General features: G+C 42.7%; 1 protein-coding gene across 3 annotated transcripts; it reads left to right on the top strand.

Moving 5' to 3' along the window:
- The first annotated feature begins 10,106 nt into the window (after window positions 1-10,106).
- Window positions 10,107-16,737, top strand: SOCS2 (suppressor of cytokine signaling 2). Of its 3 annotated transcripts, none has more exons than XM_083463046.1 (3): window positions 10,107-11,936; window positions 12,651-12,921; window positions 14,517-16,737. In XM_083463046.1, the coding sequence occupies exons 2-3, from the start codon at window positions 12,780-12,782 to the stop codon at window positions 14,972-14,974; spliced, it is 600 nt and encodes a 199-aa protein (XP_083319172.1). In that variant the 5' UTR covers window positions 10,107-11,936; window positions 12,651-12,779; the 3' UTR covers window positions 14,975-16,737. The 3 variants fall into 3 exon arrangements, with proteins under 3 accessions (XP_083319172.1, XP_083319171.1, XP_083319170.1); XM_083463045.1 differs by having other exon boundaries at window positions 10,107-12,266; XM_083463044.1 differs by having other exon boundaries at window positions 10,107-12,921.
- Window positions 16,738-17,415: the final 678 nt, after the last annotated feature.

The following is a 17,415-nucleotide window of genomic DNA, read 5'->3' as shown; positions in this document are numbered from 1 at the left end:
CTTGACAATAAGCCCAATTGTATTACATTAGATTTGCTCCTGAGTAGACACATAGGATTGTGCTGTCAATGAGCTAGGCCTCTCTTTTCCAGAGCGCATCAAAGTGACACCAGATTCTGTAGTGATGGGGTATCATTTGCCACTTGTGTACATTACTCATAAATCCTGAGAAGCTGTGTATGGCTGCAAATACAAAATGGGCAGCTAGAAACATAAGGAGCTAAAGGAAACTAAAAGAAGCTGAAAGCCACTGCTATGCTAATAAGCCACTACAAGGTAGTCCCTTACAGCCATGCAAATGGAAATAATGGTCTTGCCATTGTTATTTGCTATAGAGCACCAGCAATGTACTTTTATATTAAACTACCTTGGGACAAATTTGTGGTATTTATGTGCCTTTTCCATCTAGAAAAAGCATTATTCAGTGAGTTGAGAGTGTTTGCTTATGAAAAATGTGAACCCTGAGAGTTGGTGAAAGTGTTTCTAACTGGTACACAACCAGACTTGAACATTTCAATCCAGCAATATGTTTATTTACTGACAGCAGGAAATATTTCAGCCCACGGCAGAAAGACAGATTTTGTGGCTGTTCTTATTTCAGTTATGAACAGAAGAGGGCTCCAAGCTCTGCACTAATTGGATACGGAAAGTGCATGAGTGTTGAGGTGCTTCAGTCAACAGTACCAAACATCTCCATGAGTGTATTGGCTACAGCAGAGGCGGGCAGATCATTATGGTCTGCCCCAGGAACATCAGACTATTGTTCCCTGCACACACAGCAAAACACTTTGTTAGGGTTTGCAAGAGCCCCTGCTCTCTGGCTACTGCAGATAGAAGCAGGCCTACCGCCCCTATGATTTGCACATGTACTCAGTTATGCTGATATTTCCAGTTAATGTGAGGCTTTCTTTATGTGTACAGTATTCTTAATCCCTTAGCTTACTACAGTAGTGTTTTCATTCTTCCCTTCAAACAAATCTTAACTTTTCAATACGTGGAAGAAGCCTTTCTGACACCGATAATTGCTCACTTCCCCCCAAAGCTGTAAGGATCAAATGAAATGCAATGGCAGCAGTTAAATGCGCTTAAAACACCCAATCATTTAGACACTACAAAAAGGGGGTGAGTGGAAGATTTTTTAAAACAAACTGACAAAAGGAGTGCAAACCTCTTCCCAATCAACTGCAACTTACCTCGCCCATATCTATCTATCTATCTATCTATCTATCTATCTATCTATCTATCTATCTATCTAATCTCCTCAAATGAGCTGTGCCTGTATTCTCCAGCAGTGGGAAAGGAGCTTGGGGAGTGACTGAGCAAGATGATGGTTGGAGAAGAAAGAGTTAAGCATCTCTCTTGAATCTCTTGGTGGTATTCAACTAACTTTATATTTTCAGTGGTGGTGCAATGGTTAGAGAGTCAGACTAGGACCTGGGAGACCAGAGTTCAATTCCCTGCTTGGCCATGAAGCTCACTATGTGACCTTGGGCCAGTCACCATCTCTCAGCCTAAGCTACCTCACAGGGTTGTTGTGAGGATTAAATGAGGGGCATGATAACTATGTAAGCCACTTTGAGCCCCATGGAGGAAAAGGTGGGATATAAATGCACCAAATAAATAAATAACATTAATTGGCTTAATTAAGGCAGGTTCATTAATTTCAGTGGGTATACTGTTGAGTAGAACTTAATTGAATACCACCCTCTGGTTCCAGGCTCTCTCTGCTGCTTTTCATTATACAAAAACCACAGAGAGAGGCCACTGCATATATCTGCAGTATAACAGCTTGAACCATTTCACTGCCTTGTTCATATATTTGGGGACACTGCTTGCTCATTCGCTGTTGCTTCCACAAATAAGCTAACGATAGAATACCTAAAACAAAGTTATATTTTAGATAGTAGTTTGCTACTGAACCACAAAGATAGCACTTATGTAACCTCTGTGCATGGACTAAGTTTGGATTTTATATTTGAAGTTTTAATGTGCAGTAATGAACAGCAATCCATCACACACACAGAAATGCAGAAATGCAGTCTCACTGGTATAGGTCTTTCAAAAGTTTAGGGATACTTAAATGTTGTTTGCACAGTGTTACACTAGCATGGGAAAATGTTGGGGGTGGGTGCCATGTAATCTAATTGTATATGCGTTGAAAGAATCCGTGAATAAAAATTGTATTTCTTTTCTGAAGAACACAAGACCACAAACCAATTCCGGGTACCGCAGAGGTAAAGTACAGGCTTTGCATTCTCATTGTCCCAGGGTCCCATGGCTTTGCTTGCTTTTTGTGTGGGACAGGGCTAAAAGGCTGAAATTCAATGCATACTTATTTGGGAATAAGTTCCACTGACTCAGTGGGTCTTCTGAGTAAATATGATAAAATGACACAATCACCGATGGTAGTTCCTTAGTTTTCTACAAATTCAGTTGTCCTTACCAAAATGTTGGTTTCACTCTCTCATTTTAGTTAGGTTAAATGAATTAGATAGCAACAAGCAGTCCTTCTTCATTCACCAGATTGCAGCCAGGAGTACAAAGGCCTCAACAGGTTTCCCTCACAATTTTATTATCTTAATTGCATCTAAAATGCTTTGCAGCCATCAGCAAGCTTAAACCTGATATTCCTGTTTCCCCATCTAGAGGCTAGATTGTTTGTTTATTGTTAAGTGGGTGGAGCAGGTGTAATAAACCTTAATCTGTTGTACATTATAATTAGCAGGTGCAGAAATTAAGCGAAAATACCACTGTCTTTTCAATTGGTTCTACAGAAGCACACTATTAGGCAGGTAACAAAATTTAATGCACATATAAATTGTTCCTGGGTAATGGACTGCATTAAGGCTAATAAACTCAATAAATTAAAACAGAATATAGAATTTCAATGCTTTTGCTTTATTGAAAGCTTCACCTTTTGAAGAGTATGGCATAAATTCCATAAGGAACCAAACTAGTAATTTCTCTCACCTGCCTCCAACAATTCCTTGTAGGTTTCCACTTCTTCATATTCTTCAACCATGTCCCAGCTCTGAGCAAAATAAAAAGGTGTGGATTCAAATTCTTGCCTAGCAGGTGTCTGGGATTACCCCCAAAATGGTTGTTAAGGAAGAGAAGCAACTCCTCCAACTGGACCATCACCTTTAAAGACTAAGATACTGTCACCCCCAGTCTGTACTTCTGTTGTAAAGTGAAAATTGTCATTAGCCATGGTTCTCAATAGACACCATGCTTTAGCCCTTGGCAACTCTACACCAGAATTGTATAAAATTGAGTTAAGAAGATACCTGCTGGGCTTCAGGTTCAGCTCAGGTTATCAACTAAATCTAGTTAATATATTTTATCATCATTATAATCAAGAGCAACATTCCTGCAGCAACACTGCGTGGTTACATCAAGGAATTGCAATATAATTATTTTGATGTTATAGCATGGCTATATAACTTCAGCGTAAGCTAAGCCACATGCTGTCTCACAAACTAATTGTACCTTTGCATGCGCATGTTCACACCCAAGAACAATGTATATGGGGGGGGCAGGGGGGGGAACTGAGCTACAAAGAGCCCAAGGAAATAAAGGTGACTGAAAAATCAACGCAGCCAAGTATTCCTGAAGTTTATTCTTGCCAGGCATTCCCGATATTCTAATTGGAGAAGAGCCCATCCAGTGGCAGGGCTAGAAAACAGGTCTTCCTATGCTAAGTCTGAACTGAAAGCAGGAAGGAGAGAAATACTATGTTGAAATCCAAGTGCTAGTTTTTCTTCCAAGACCAAAGAAAGCAGCATGGGGAAGGCAGGCAGGGATACTTCCTCCCACCCCACCATAATAGTTGACACTGGCACACAGAGCTAGACTTGCATGGGTGCCATTATGTAAAACCTGTTGGGATCCGAGTCTCAAAGTCTGTGTTGGCTCAAATGGAGGAAGGAGTGGCATGCAGCACACTTCCTGAATTCTCAGAATTACTCATTTTCTGCCTGAATTCTCAGAATTGCTGATTTCTTTAAAAACACAAAAAAAACAAGTTTTCGTCAAACCATCAGATATACAGAATAACCTTAAGCCAATATGTACTAAAGCAAATACGAACATAAAATTTCCCCACCCCATAATATCCCATTTTTAGGCAAACATAAGATTTCAATGGCCAGTTCAAGACTGGAAATAATTCCAGATATAAACAAATGCAGCCATAGTCTGGGAACCCCATCTTTCATCCGTGTGATAGATAGGCATAGAGTTAGTTAGTTGCTTTCTGTTTCACAACAAACTTGTGCGTTAAATTTGTAGTTACAAATAAAGCATTCTTTTAAGGTGGGGAAACAGATTGAGAATTGCTTACTGAAGAGTATCCAGAGAGTTCAAAATACAGCAGGGAAATAAATACTGCAAGCACATTGGAAACGGCAATGTTGCAGGATAATTTTTTGTTAGGACCACAGCAGGGGAGGAACGGGTTAAGACTCACACCCTGCAACTGCTATGCCTACGATGATCCCAATTATCAGCCCTTCTATTTGCATTTTTTACAATTTGCATGTTAATGCAAAGATGTATTTTTAAACATTGCATCTAGTCTGGCCTTCAGTATAAGGCAAATTCATGGGTTCAATTTAATCGGCATACTTTTTTTCAGGAAAAACAGTAAAGTTGTCATGTTATTTGTCACATTCTGCTATGCCACTTTGGTTACAAAAAAAATATTACTGCTTAAGTGAGAAAATATGTGAAGAGCCTCAGCAATACTGCAGTAAAAAGGGGTCTCAAGTACAAGCATGCATATTCTCTTTTCAGTAAGGAGTCGGAAAAAGTTTGCATTTGTGCAGTGCTTTTTTCTGGGGGTACGCAGGGATATGCATGCCCCTAAACATTTTGTGAATCTAAGTTTGGCCTCATTGAGGGGCAGTATTTCAATATGAGTAGGAAAATGAGAGTACCCCTAAACATTTTTATTTTAGGGGGGAAAGCACAGCATTTATGTGTTGCTTTGTATTCTCCCTCTCAAGGATCTCAACTCTGGTCCCCTGTAGTCCAAATTCAACACACTGTTAATTATGTAACATTGTCTTCCATTTGTCAGAAAACATATTACACCTTCCCATAGCTTATTGAATGTAACCCTGTTCTCCGAATCTTCATTTTTGCAACGAGCACGGGCACAAGAGGAAACGTGTTTTAAGCTTTTACTCTCATCCAGTCTGTAACTCACTGCTAGAAGGCGTTTACCAGTTTGACAGTACAATCCTAACCAAATTTATTCAGAAGAAAGCCTGAGTTCAATGTGGCCCCCTCAGGCACACCTCTTGATACTCACCAAGGCCTCCTGACCCTAACAAATATTTAGACTGAGGGGTTTTTTTTTTGCTTAGGGGGTTGGGAAATCACCTATTTTGTTTTGGGTCTGTGTATATTTGTTTCGGGTACATATGTGTTTGGCTTACGGGTTTGTTTTCTTTTTATTGGCGTATGTGTGTGATTCTGAGCATTACTGTTTTTTCTTCCTCTGCCAGATGGGTATTTTGCCATGTCTGTCTACAGTTTATTGGATTTCCAAATGTACCCCAGGCCCCCCCCAAAAAATTGAGACCCCCTGCCCTAGCAAGTGTGGTTAAATTTGCAGCCAGGCTTCCATCAAATCACTCACCAGGGCCCTTGCTGCACTGGCCACACCCTTCAGAAGGTGTGGAGAGGGAGGGAATCAAACCAGTCTCTCTGTAGGTTAGAAAATGCTTGTTATCTTATCTATGTTAATAAACTGGAGCCAAGAACTCAGGTTAAAAACAAGACTGGGAGAATGGAAGGTGGAGCTTGATTCACTTTCAGTCTACAATCCTTGCGGTCACTGAGAAATGTCAGAACTGAAAGTTGTTTTCTAATCTGGAAGGATCTAGGGCAAGGTGGATAAAAAGCAATGATTTTTTTTAAAAAATCTATTTTTTAAAATTTATTATTCCAAAAATGAAACCTTCATCTGGTTGTAAATATTAAGATTATACCAGCAAGAATGAGTCTTTCTGTAAAAAAAAAAGATTTAAATCAAGTCTTACTGACTAGTGATTTAAATTGATTTGATTTAAATCAAATCCACCCTGGTCTAGAATCAATAAAGAAATAGAAACAAACAAGGAGGTTGGGCAAATAATCAGGTTGCACACTTTTTTTTTCTTTGGTAGGGATTCCAACTTCAGGTTCCCTATTTAAATGATACCACTTTTTTTCTTTTTAAGATCGCTTGTATTTCCAAACAAAAGGCAAAGGTTACATTTCAGCTGGCTGATGAAAAACCTTTGATATAGTTTAATGTATTTTACTGGTTGAGCCAATGCATTCAGAAGGCAGCATCATTGAGATCAATAGAGCTTACTCCCAGGTAAGTATGCACAGTATGGCAGTCATGCCCCCCAAAATTCATATTTAAGATACCAAATGATTTCTTACTGAAACACTGCCATCACTTCCTTCATTTTCATACCAAATTTCTTCCAGAAAATTAGACTACATCTTACTAGCAAAAAAAAATATATCTTCATTTCCCCACATTTTGAGGTTTACATAAGAATACAGCTAGATCAAGCCAAAGGCCCATCTTAGTCCAGCATCGTTGTCCTCAAAGGGGCCACGAAGATGCTTGTATAAAGCCCCTAAGCAGGACCTGAGTGCAGGAGCAGCAGCAGTTTTCCCTATTTGATTGCCATAGTGTTCAGAGGTTTACTGCCTCTGACAGTGGAGGTAGAACATAGCCCTCTTTTCTAGTAGTCACTGACAGCCTTATCCTCCATGAATTTGTCTAATTCTCTTTTAAAGCCATCCATGTTAGTGTCCATCACTATATCTTGTGGGAGTGAATCCCATCAACTACATGCTGTGTTGATTTTATCTGTCCTGAATTTTCCAGTATCCAGATTTAATCTGGAAGTGAGGATAGCAGGGGAAAAGAAGGGGGATAACTCAAAAAGTTTTGAAAAAATCCTGTGACATATTAAAATACTAGCCCAAGACACAAGTATTGAAAGCACTGGCACACAATCCTGCTAAATATGAAAACATCAACAACTGGACCCACCAGCTGCTATTACTCCAGAGGAAGGCTTTCTGTTCTCTGCATTTCAGTACTACAGTTGCTGCAGAGGGGAAAAGCAGATTTTGTTCTCAATTAAATACTGCAAGATCCCATAAAGTAGTGGTTAGGGTACTGGAATATTTACTGCTCTAGAATCAAATCCCCAATCGGTCTTGAAGTTCCCCGGCTGACCTTGGGCCAGTCACAATCTCTCCCCGCCAAACCTACCTTATGCATGGTAGGCCAAAAAAGTGAGAACCTTGGGAGACTCTCTGAGTTCCTTGGAGGTTGAACATAATAAAAGAATAGGTAATTAATTAATCTACTTGCCAAAGTACAAGAACTCTAATGAGTCTTTTTTCTGTAATTAAATCTGAGGGAGAGTAACTTCCTCTGTATTTTTATATTATTGCTTGCCCCATAACCCTTTGGAAATCCTTTTTTAGTGACCCCATATTTCTCTTTTCAGCAGGAAGCTGAAAAGGTTTCTTGAAAATTCAAACAAAGGATCACAAGAAAGCAATTTAGCGGCAGAGAAAGTCTAAAGATTCTGTTTATATCTAAAAAAAAATTAACAAACAAAAACTGCATGAAGTCACATACCACAAATACTTAATAAAGACGTATTTGTCTCGGAATACATTGCAGAATTTTTTCAGGATGAATCAGATGAGCTTAAGGAAATTTTTTCAAGTCTAAAACTAGGCCATATTAAATGAAACTGTCTTCCACAACAGATTTGTTCCCAACTGTGCTCTGAATTTTTAAAAACACCCACGGACCTGTTCTGCTGACATTGATTCTAGTACGTACAAGACAAACCAAAAATATAGGCAGTGCCTTAGGAATATTTACAGAGTTGTTGTCCTCCAGAAGGGAAACTAAAGTTTCTGAACTAGAATTATTAAGTTATCCAATGTCAATAAATTATAGCTTAACTATAAGGTATAAATGTATACTTAAGTAGCAACAAGTTTTAACATGTGCATATATCTCAGAAGGTGTTTACTACACATAATTTGATAATCATGCTTAGTCCTATGCAATTTACTCAGAGGTAAGCTCAGAGTTCACAAGGTAAGCTCATTAAATAAGTTCATGGTTCACAAGGAACTAGGCACAAGATTGGAGCCCAAATCTGAAGACAACAAAGAAGTAAATAGGAATCCAGTGCATTGAAAATGTACTTTTAACCAGCAAGTGCTAGAAATAATGTACTCATGGGACAAAGTGCTCTAAACAGATATGCTTGCAAATTACTTTTCTCAACTCAGTCAAAAGCAAGAGATTTTAATATAGCATTAGAATTAGAAACATGGAAATCTACAATGCCGTTTTCTACTTTGCCACCATAGCCGTCTTGAACTGGACAAATAGCCAGTTACATATTACTCTCTACATTATGTGTTCAGGAAATGAATTAACACCTACAAATCCTTATAAACCAGATCCTGAGCATGTTTACTTAGACACAAGTTCCAGTGGGAATTGCTTCCTGGAAAGTAAGCCAAGAACCGTGGCCTTAGCTAGAAGCAAACCCCAATTATTTGAAGTAAACATAGGGGGATCAAAGTCCTCCCTATTCATAACAATTGCTTACAACAGACAGATACAACGTAGTTTGAAGCACACATAAATATTTTACTTATTTATCTAGGAAACTTGCCTTTTCTATATAACAATTCAAAAAGGAGAACAAAAATGAAAACAGGATACAATCTAAAAATAACAAACCTATCTGAAGAAAATAATAAGTGGGAATGGAATACAACAACCAAGAAAACCGATCAGGTATTTAAACCATTAAATTTATTTATAAACCATAAAATGCCTATCAAACTGAACAAGCCCATTTAAAGGAGTCACAGTCCTAAAATCTGGTAAATGGTCTTTCTTGAGGCCACTGGCTCAAACAACCTGAGAGCCATTCCTGAGAAAGTCCTCTCTATGGCAGCCACTAACTGTGATAGGCAATAGCACTCTAAGGAGGCAGGTAGACATGAAAAAATACACTCTTCCTCAAGTACCCTCTTCCCAGATCACTAAGAGTCATAAACACTTTTAATTAGGGAGTAAACCTCTCAAAGACAGTGGGACTTACTTCTAAGTAAACATGGAAAGTACTGAATTGCGAAGTTAGGAACCAGCCCCTTGCATAGGAACCAAATGCAGATCAGAGGAGCTCACACAGAATTGGCATTATATGGCCCTAAATCCCAAAATTAGCCTAGATGCTGCATTTTTAAAAGGTATGAGCCCACTTCTTTCATTATCTTCTCAGCTTTAGTAAGAAACGTGAAGAGATTTTATTTTTGTATTTCCATGTAACAAATTGTCTAGAAGCAGATGGGTTCTATGTTGATGGATTAAAATGTTTCCATTGTTATGCTGTTTTACTCCCTCCATGGGGCTTCTTTATTTGTAATTGTTTAATTTAAATTGCACGGAAAGGGTAGGGTTTATGCTTTCTAAGTAAAATAAAAGTAAAATGTAATTCAAGGCCAGCATTACATTGGCTTCACCCTCCTGCCAGCCTGCGGAGGTAAAGATGTAAAGCATGATGAACACCCTGGATTTCCTATTAAAAATAAAAATACAGTGGAACCAAATGCTTAATGTATGATGTAGCCCTAAGTCTGAACCCTGTATTTACAACCATTCAGAGCTGCAGTTTAAGGCTGCAATTCTACACACACTTAACTTGGGAGAGAGTATCTTTCATCTTTTATGTTGGTAACTGCCCTAAGATCTACAGATACAGTGCTATATAAAAATTTAATAAATAATAAATAGTAATAATCTCACTAGGACCAAATTCCACATAAACATGACTGGGTCTTGCTTGGGATAACATGCCACACATTCATAAATGTGATATCTCTATCACAATAACTTTTTGTGTTGCTTTCCTGCCGCCACAAAAGTTAAAGAAAAAGCTTTAAGCACACCATTGTTTTATTTTCAGTGCCTAAGGCATTATCTTACTATAGACTGATTGATTGATTGATTGATTGATTGATTGATTGATTATTCAGTGGCTAATAGTAATTTATAGAGTAGAACTCTCATTAACAATATTTCACTGCATTCAGTACCAACTAGTAAGACAGGTTCCTAGTCTTTTACAGGTTCTAAACCACCACAAGCAGGTTTTTCTTAATACACATCCTTAAAGGAAACAGTGATGGTGTGTTTGTAGGAACCTGTTTTCACTGTTCATGCATATGATGCAGTATCAAGCCCAATGCCAATTACATGGGGAAATTCTCCAACAAGACAGAAACAAATTGCCTTCATTCTGTGGGCTTTACTAAACTTGGTGAGGTGGTGGAATAATGTTTGGTTATTCACAGTGCCCCCCTTATGGGCAATTTCATTTTGTTCACTAGGAAGAATGGATCAGTTGTTTCCTTTGCCACTTTGCAATCTAAATCCTATGTTTATTTGGAATGAAGCCCCACTGTGTTCAACAGGATTTATTTACAAGTGAATGTACAGGAACAAATCATTAGAAATGATTATAGATTTCCCCCAGTACAAACTCATTGGCACACCATGCCCATTCCTTCTGGGGGAAAGAAGATCTAAAACGGCTAGCTTACCACATTTTGAAGGAATGCACATTACCTATTCGACCATTAACAACAGCGATTTCGTTGCCTCTTAAACCGGCACCTCTGGGCCACTGCACTTTCAAACGAAAAGCCCCAACCGATCACCGTGTCACAATCGCACACACGTACTGCACTGCGAAGGCAGTGTACACGCAACGCGAAGCTGCGCGGCCAATGGTGGCTTACCAGAGTACGTACACGCGTCTGCCACGTACACACAGAACAGATTCGCGCGCCATCGACACGCAGGTTCGTCATAGCTCCCCGCGATGAAGGAACGGTCACATATCTCCAGCTAGCCCAACCAGTTTCGTACAACACATTTCACAGAATCGTCAGTTGAAAGGGACTCCCAAAGTCATCTAGTCCAACCCTCTGCAATACAGCCGTCCCCGGGTGGTCTCGAACCACCAACCTTCTGGTTAACAGCCAGATGCACTAACCCATTGGGCCACTGGCACGTTTCTCCGGTCAGTTCTCTTTCAATAGCTACAGACATCTCTCTGACAACAACAACAAAAGCTGCAGCATCGACTCTTTTCCATTGGCAACCGGTCAGTCGGAAGAAATGGCTGCTTCCTAGCGATTGCAACCCCCCCCCCCATTTTCAGGGGCGGGCGGGCGGGCAGACGAGGCTGTTATTCAGGGCGACAGGCGCTTATGTTTTGTTTTTGCAACCGCACCACTTCCCTCCCACTCCTATTGTGAGGAGAGCGCGAGAGAAAGGAGCGGCGGCTGCAAGACGAGCCCCATTGAAAGCCGAGGCGCAGGAGCCGGGCTGTCACGTGACGCGGTTCCTGGAAAGTTCTTGGAAAGCGGCCTTTGCATTTTTACCATTCGAGGAAGGGAGGGACGGAGGGAGCGAAGGAAGGCGGCGCAGGAGAAGGGCAAGGAGGAGGCGGCGGAGCGGAGCACCCACTTCGCTCCCGACGACGCGCCTCCTTGTTTTGAAGTTTGCAAGCTGCCGTCGAGCTGAAAAACCATGCAAGGACCCCCGCCCCCCCCCCGTTGAAAGCTGCCGGCCCCAATTCCTTCAGAGCAAATAAATAATATGCAGCGAGTCCGGGAGGGGGGAGGGGTGTTTGAAGCGTTCCCCACGTGCATTCTGTCCTCTTCGTTATGCCTGCCTCCCCCCCCCCCCTCACCCCTACCCGGCGGCGGGGTTGGTAGCGCGCGCGCGCGCGCCAGCGAGAAAATCCCTTCAGCCCGCCGGGAATTGTTTGCTGGGCGTCACGGCGTCACATGCAGATTTCCTGCCCTTGGTAGTAACAGCCTTTTGCAGAGAAGGATAACCTGCGCTCGCCTGCCTGCTCCCGCTGCGAGAGACCCAGGCTTGCGGGGGGGGGGCTGGAGAGAGACAGAGCCGCCGCCGCCGCTGCTGCTGCCGCTGCCCGATCCGTCTCCGCCCAGCCAGCACCGCGCTTCTCCCTCTTGCAACAAAAGCGAGGCTGAGCGCGCTGGCGGGCGAGCGCCTGCGTTGGCCTCCCGGGTTCCAAAAACAAAGGCGAGCTCCTGCAAGCGCCCTCGGCCAGTGCGAGGAGGGGGCAGCGGGGCGGCCGGGCGGGGAATCCATGCGGCGCTTGCAGGCGGAGGTAAGAGTTTTCCGGAGTGCGCGCGGCCCCCCCCCCGGCTCGCCCCCGGGGCCGCCCACCGCGTGTTTCCTCGACAGCAGCCCGCGCGCCTGGCTGCCTGGAAAGCGAGGAGAAGGCGCTCCACCTTGAGGCCAGCCAGAGGGAGCCCGATCGCGCTGTCCCGGGTCTGGCCCAGGTGGAAACCGGCGAGGGGCCCTTCCCCACCTTCTCTAGTGCTTGCCCGAAGGCGGGAGAGCCGCCTCCCCTGCGAGGAAATCGGGGCGAAGCGGGAAGGACCTCTTGCGCTCGCTCTCCTTGCAGCGGATGCTCTGCAAGGCGCCCCAGCCTAGCGGGATTCCGCAGGAGCGCTCCTAAGCGGCCACCGGCTCTTTTTCTCTCCCGCAGGGTTGCAGGTTGCTGGCGGCCGGGATCCGGATGGGCTGGGGCAGCCGCCGGGGCCTCGGGGCCGGGGCACGGCGCTCCTAGCTCGCTCGCTCGCTCGCCCTCCCCCTCTCCCAAATCCCGAGCCCCCAAATGACCCTGCGCACGGACGAATCCTCGGATGGCACCGACAGGACTGGGCCCCAGTGGGAGGCTGCCGGAGCAGCAGCAGTGGCGGCGGAGCCTTCCGAGGAGGAGCGCCTGGAGTTCGCCATGCGGGAATTGAGGCTCGCAGGTAAGTCCGATTGGGAGCAATCGTGGCCTTGGCGGGGTGAAGGTCGCTCCGGGGTTGCCCCGGCGTGACCAAAGAGGAAAAGGCTGGGGGTTTCTGCTTTTGCTGCGCTCCCCGAACAATGGCCAGATACAAAGAGGGGACTTGGGCGGTTGTGGGAACCGGAGGGGCTCCTCGCCTCCTTCCCAGCCAGTGCCTTCAGGGCTGTAGCGTGGGAAGGGCTGGGAGGAAAAGCGGACATGGATCGGGTACCCGAGGGGACGAGCGCGACATCTGCGCGCGTTCTGTAGGATCGAGAAATGGGACGCGCAACTTCGGGGGCCGCGCGTCGGGGGAGGAAGAGCAAGAGCTTTGGCTCGAGATGCGAGTCAAAAATACCCCGCAAGCCTGAATGCTTCCCCCTCCTCCCCCCTTTGCCATTGAGGAGGCTCCCTCGAAAGCTGCGTCGCTGTTTTCGTTCCGATCAATCGCGACCTAAAATAACGAGCGGAGCAAGGTAAAAAACCACCCATCTTGTATAGCGATCTCAGGGCGAGGCTTTGCGAAGGAGAAGAAAACGAAAAATCCACACTCTCCCTTTCTAAGCGTTAAAGAAACTTATATAGTGGTGTGCCACAACTTCGTTGTGTCTTGGCTTTCACGTTTCGGATTGGGAGGCGTGAATACGTGTGGATTACAGTGGTACCTCGGGTTACAGACGTGTATTATGCGGGGTGTCGTGTATTAGGATTGCTTCAAGGATAACGGTGCTTCTCAAAGGCTGTCTTTTAACTTGTTGGGCAGCCTTCTCTGTGAATCGAGAGTCGCTGGAGACTTTCTGGGGAAACAGAACTGTGTCTTGAGCAGAAAACAGTTTAATTTGTTCAGTGTAGTTATGGAGCAGAATCTCTCACATGGACAGAATATTCGCTTAAAGTCTTTCAGCTTATTATGTCCTACATTTCTTCCAGGAAAGGCTTTTCAAGAGGGCAGTGATTAGAATTTTACTGCCTTGTCATGGGAATTTGTGCGAACAAAGAAAACAGTTTTCCTACAAAAGCTAGACAGCAAAATATTCTCTTTAGTTTTTAAAAAAAGATTGAAGATGTGGGAAGTTATTACCTGAAAGGGATGGTTTCCCCATCCCTGATTTGTTTTGCCCAAGTAAAGAAGAATCTTTGGCTGTAAGTATGCCTGCATCTGTAAAGATTATATTGTGCTTTGCTGTTGTGCTCTCTGCATATAGTTTCAGGCACCAGAACTTTGTTGGGGTACATTGGGGTTAAAGTTACTGTTAATCAAATAAGACACATTGCAGGATAGCATGAGCTTAAGTACTTCTGTCACTTGTTATAGCACTTGAGCAGACCAATTCTGTGCACTCTGCTGACTCAAGTAAGCCCCTCAGTGTTGAATGGGACTTATTCTCAAGTAGAGACATGCAGGACTGCAGAGGAAAATTGTCCTTGTCCTTGAGACAGACCCCTTTCACTAAGAGTGAGAGACAGTGAGTTGTTCAAGGCCACCCAGTAAGTGTTTGGTTCAGCAGTGACTGGAAAGGGGTGGGGCTCCTTCTAGTGCAATCTACTTGAGTAACTTTGTTTTCCTCCTCTTATCAGGATGGTACTGGGGTAACTTGAGTGTTGTTGAAGCCAAGGAGAGATTACAAGATACATCTGAAGGGACTTTCTTGGTCAGAGACAGCTCGCACTCTGAGTACCTGCTTACTATTTCAGTAAAAACGTCAGTCGGACCTACCAATCTACGCATAGAATTTCAAGATGGCAAATTCCGACTGGATTCCATTATCTGTGTTCGGTCAAGGCTCCGGCAGTTTGACAGTGTGGTCCACCTGATTGAATATTATGTTCTTATGTGCAAGGACAGAAGAACTGCGTCTGAAATGCCTTCCAATGGAACAGTCCACCTGTATTTGAATAAACCTCTCTGTCATTCAACTTCATCTCTACAGCACTGCTGTAGGGTAGCTATAAACAGATACACTAATCAGATCCAGGAACTTCCTTTGCCAACAAGACTGAAGGAATTCTTGAAAGAATATCAATATCGGATATAAATATATCATCTACTCTGCCTCGCTTTTTTTTTTTTAAGATATGAATACAGTTTTATGAAATCAAAAGTCCTGTGCAGTCAGCTGCAGAAAAATGTATTGTGTAAGGTCATTCTGAAAATAGCCAAGGTAATCTTTATGTGTGGAAGTGGCATGGGTTGATGTAGCTTGAACTCAGGACTCCACAGTCAAAACTTTGCAGCAGAGTAATCTCCTGTTTCTCCTGATTGGCCAGTCTCTTAAACCTCATTGAGAAAAGTGCCTGTGTTGCAGTGAGGTTGAGATGCAAGCAGAGGAACGGTTTGTCATTCTTCCACATCCATGCCTTCCTTTGGCTCTTAAAATCCTACTCCTTTATATTGGGGCAGTCCTGCATCTAAAAGTCAGGTCTACCAACCTATATTTTGTTTGGCTCTGCCACATTTGACTGGTTTTCTCTTTTGAGAACCAATGGGAGCATTCTTCCTGTACTATCAACAACAACAAACTAATTCAAGCGTTCTCTTAGTGGTGTGGCTGTCTTTGAAAAATCACTTCTGTACGAAGGGTGGGATTTGTGTGATTCATCACCAGTGATGTCATAGGCGTTACCTAACGCATGTCCCTGAGACTTGTGCAACCGCATTGCAAATAGCAATCTCGATCGATACAGTACCTTGTGGAAGATTCACATTTCCCACTGACAAAATACTGTAGTTCGAGAGCTGAGAAGGTGCAAGTGTCTTCTCGCCAAAAGGGCTAAGGGGAGAGCAAACATCTGGATCCCATGCAGCAAATGACTTCCTAACTGCATTTATGGCACTCCAAACTTTTGAAAATTTCTGTAGGAGAACCTAGACCCTGGGACATAAATTTCCAGAGGAAAATAAACAACTGGCATAGAAGTTCTTGGTGGGGTGGCAGTTCTATAAGGAATGGGTTAACTGTCTGATTTTAAGATGAGCTTGAGGCTGCCTAAGATGCTGTCTTCTTACAGCATTAATTGCAGCCTGTTCATTCAGTTAATAACTTGTTCATTTTAGTTTATGGCTGAAAATTGGGACATTGTAGAACATAGTAGATATTTTACAACATAACACCAGAGTTTTGTTCATATTTACCCCCCAAATGTTGATCTAGCAATGCTTTCTGAATAACTTATGAAAAACCTTCTGATCAGCCCTACTCATTTTTGCTCGGAAATAAGTGTTCTTGGGTTGCAGCCAAGTCTCATTTGGACTGTTCATGGAATAGAGTTCTAAGCAGACGTGATTAGGATCAGGTTGTAAGACAGCTAATCACATTGAACCAGAATTAATGGACTCTGCTTACTTGTACATAGCTACAATGATCTCCCTTCAACGTATGGGGACTGTACTACATTGAATAATCTAATTAAAAGGGAACCTTATTTCAAATAAAGCTGAATTGAAAAAGCAAACCCTTCACTCTCTTTTACAAGGACCCAGTGGATCATTTTTATATTAGGGTAGTATACCAAGGTTTTTGTTAGTGTGAAAGAGAACTCCTTTTTTGTTTTAGATCCACTTACTGCCTATAATAGGTCTCCCTTGAATGAGACTTTATATAAGCCTAGACTGCGGCCTTGCAGTTGTGGTTTCCATGCCTGATCATGGATAGCAGCAATCATAACTTCATTCTACAATGTAGAATTTTTTAATTCTTATTTCCTCGAAATGCAAGAAAGTTTGTGTGATCTAAAGATTGTGTTTTCAAGGCTGTAGCTGTCAGATTTCAGATTGTATTAAATAAAGTAAACAATTGCAGAGGCTGCATGTCCTTAATGTGTTTGGGTTATTCGGAAAGTATCTTGTACAGTGCTTAAAAAAACATTCCTTGCCTTCCTTTATCTCCATTGAGAAATATGTGACAAAGAGAAATCTCATTATATCACATTTTGTACACATTTATTCAAAAATTAGGTACCTAACATGTGATTGGTGGTGTTCATTCTAGTGTACGTTCTGTGCTCCACAGTTTTTGTCTAGTGTATTCCCACAACAACATTAAAGTTTAAAAGCACCGAATGTGTTACTGAATTCCCGCAAGTCAAATACTACTACATATATACTACATATACAACTACATGTAGCATTCATAATTTGGCACCTATGAGGTTAAATAGAAGGGTTAAGACAGGTCTTGCTGGATCAGAACAAAGATCCATGTACTTCAGCATATTATTTCCCTCCAATAGCCTGTCAGCTGCCTTTGAGAAGTCCACAAGTAAGGAAATAGATTTTCCTCACAGTGGTGACCTAGCATCTGGTATTCAGTGGTGTTTTGATGGTGAACCAGAAGGCTCCACCCATCTATTATGCTTGATAGTAATTTGTAAACCAATGCTCTTGTCTATTAGAGCTGTCTGAGGTAGTGGTCAGCACTGGAGCTTACAGCTGAATTCCATGAATTCATTATGTGTTGTGTGAAGAACGAATTGCTTT

The sequence above is a fragment of the Podarcis liolepis genome (assembly GCF_965112155.1).
Source record: "Podarcis liolepis genome assembly, chromosome: 10".
In the NCBI taxonomy this organism is placed as follows: domain Eukaryota; kingdom Metazoa; phylum Chordata; class Lepidosauria; order Squamata; family Lacertidae; genus Podarcis; species Podarcis liolepis.
The sequence above is the reverse complement of the archived record's forward strand: the minus strand, read 5'-3'. Positions and strand labels throughout refer to the sequence as shown.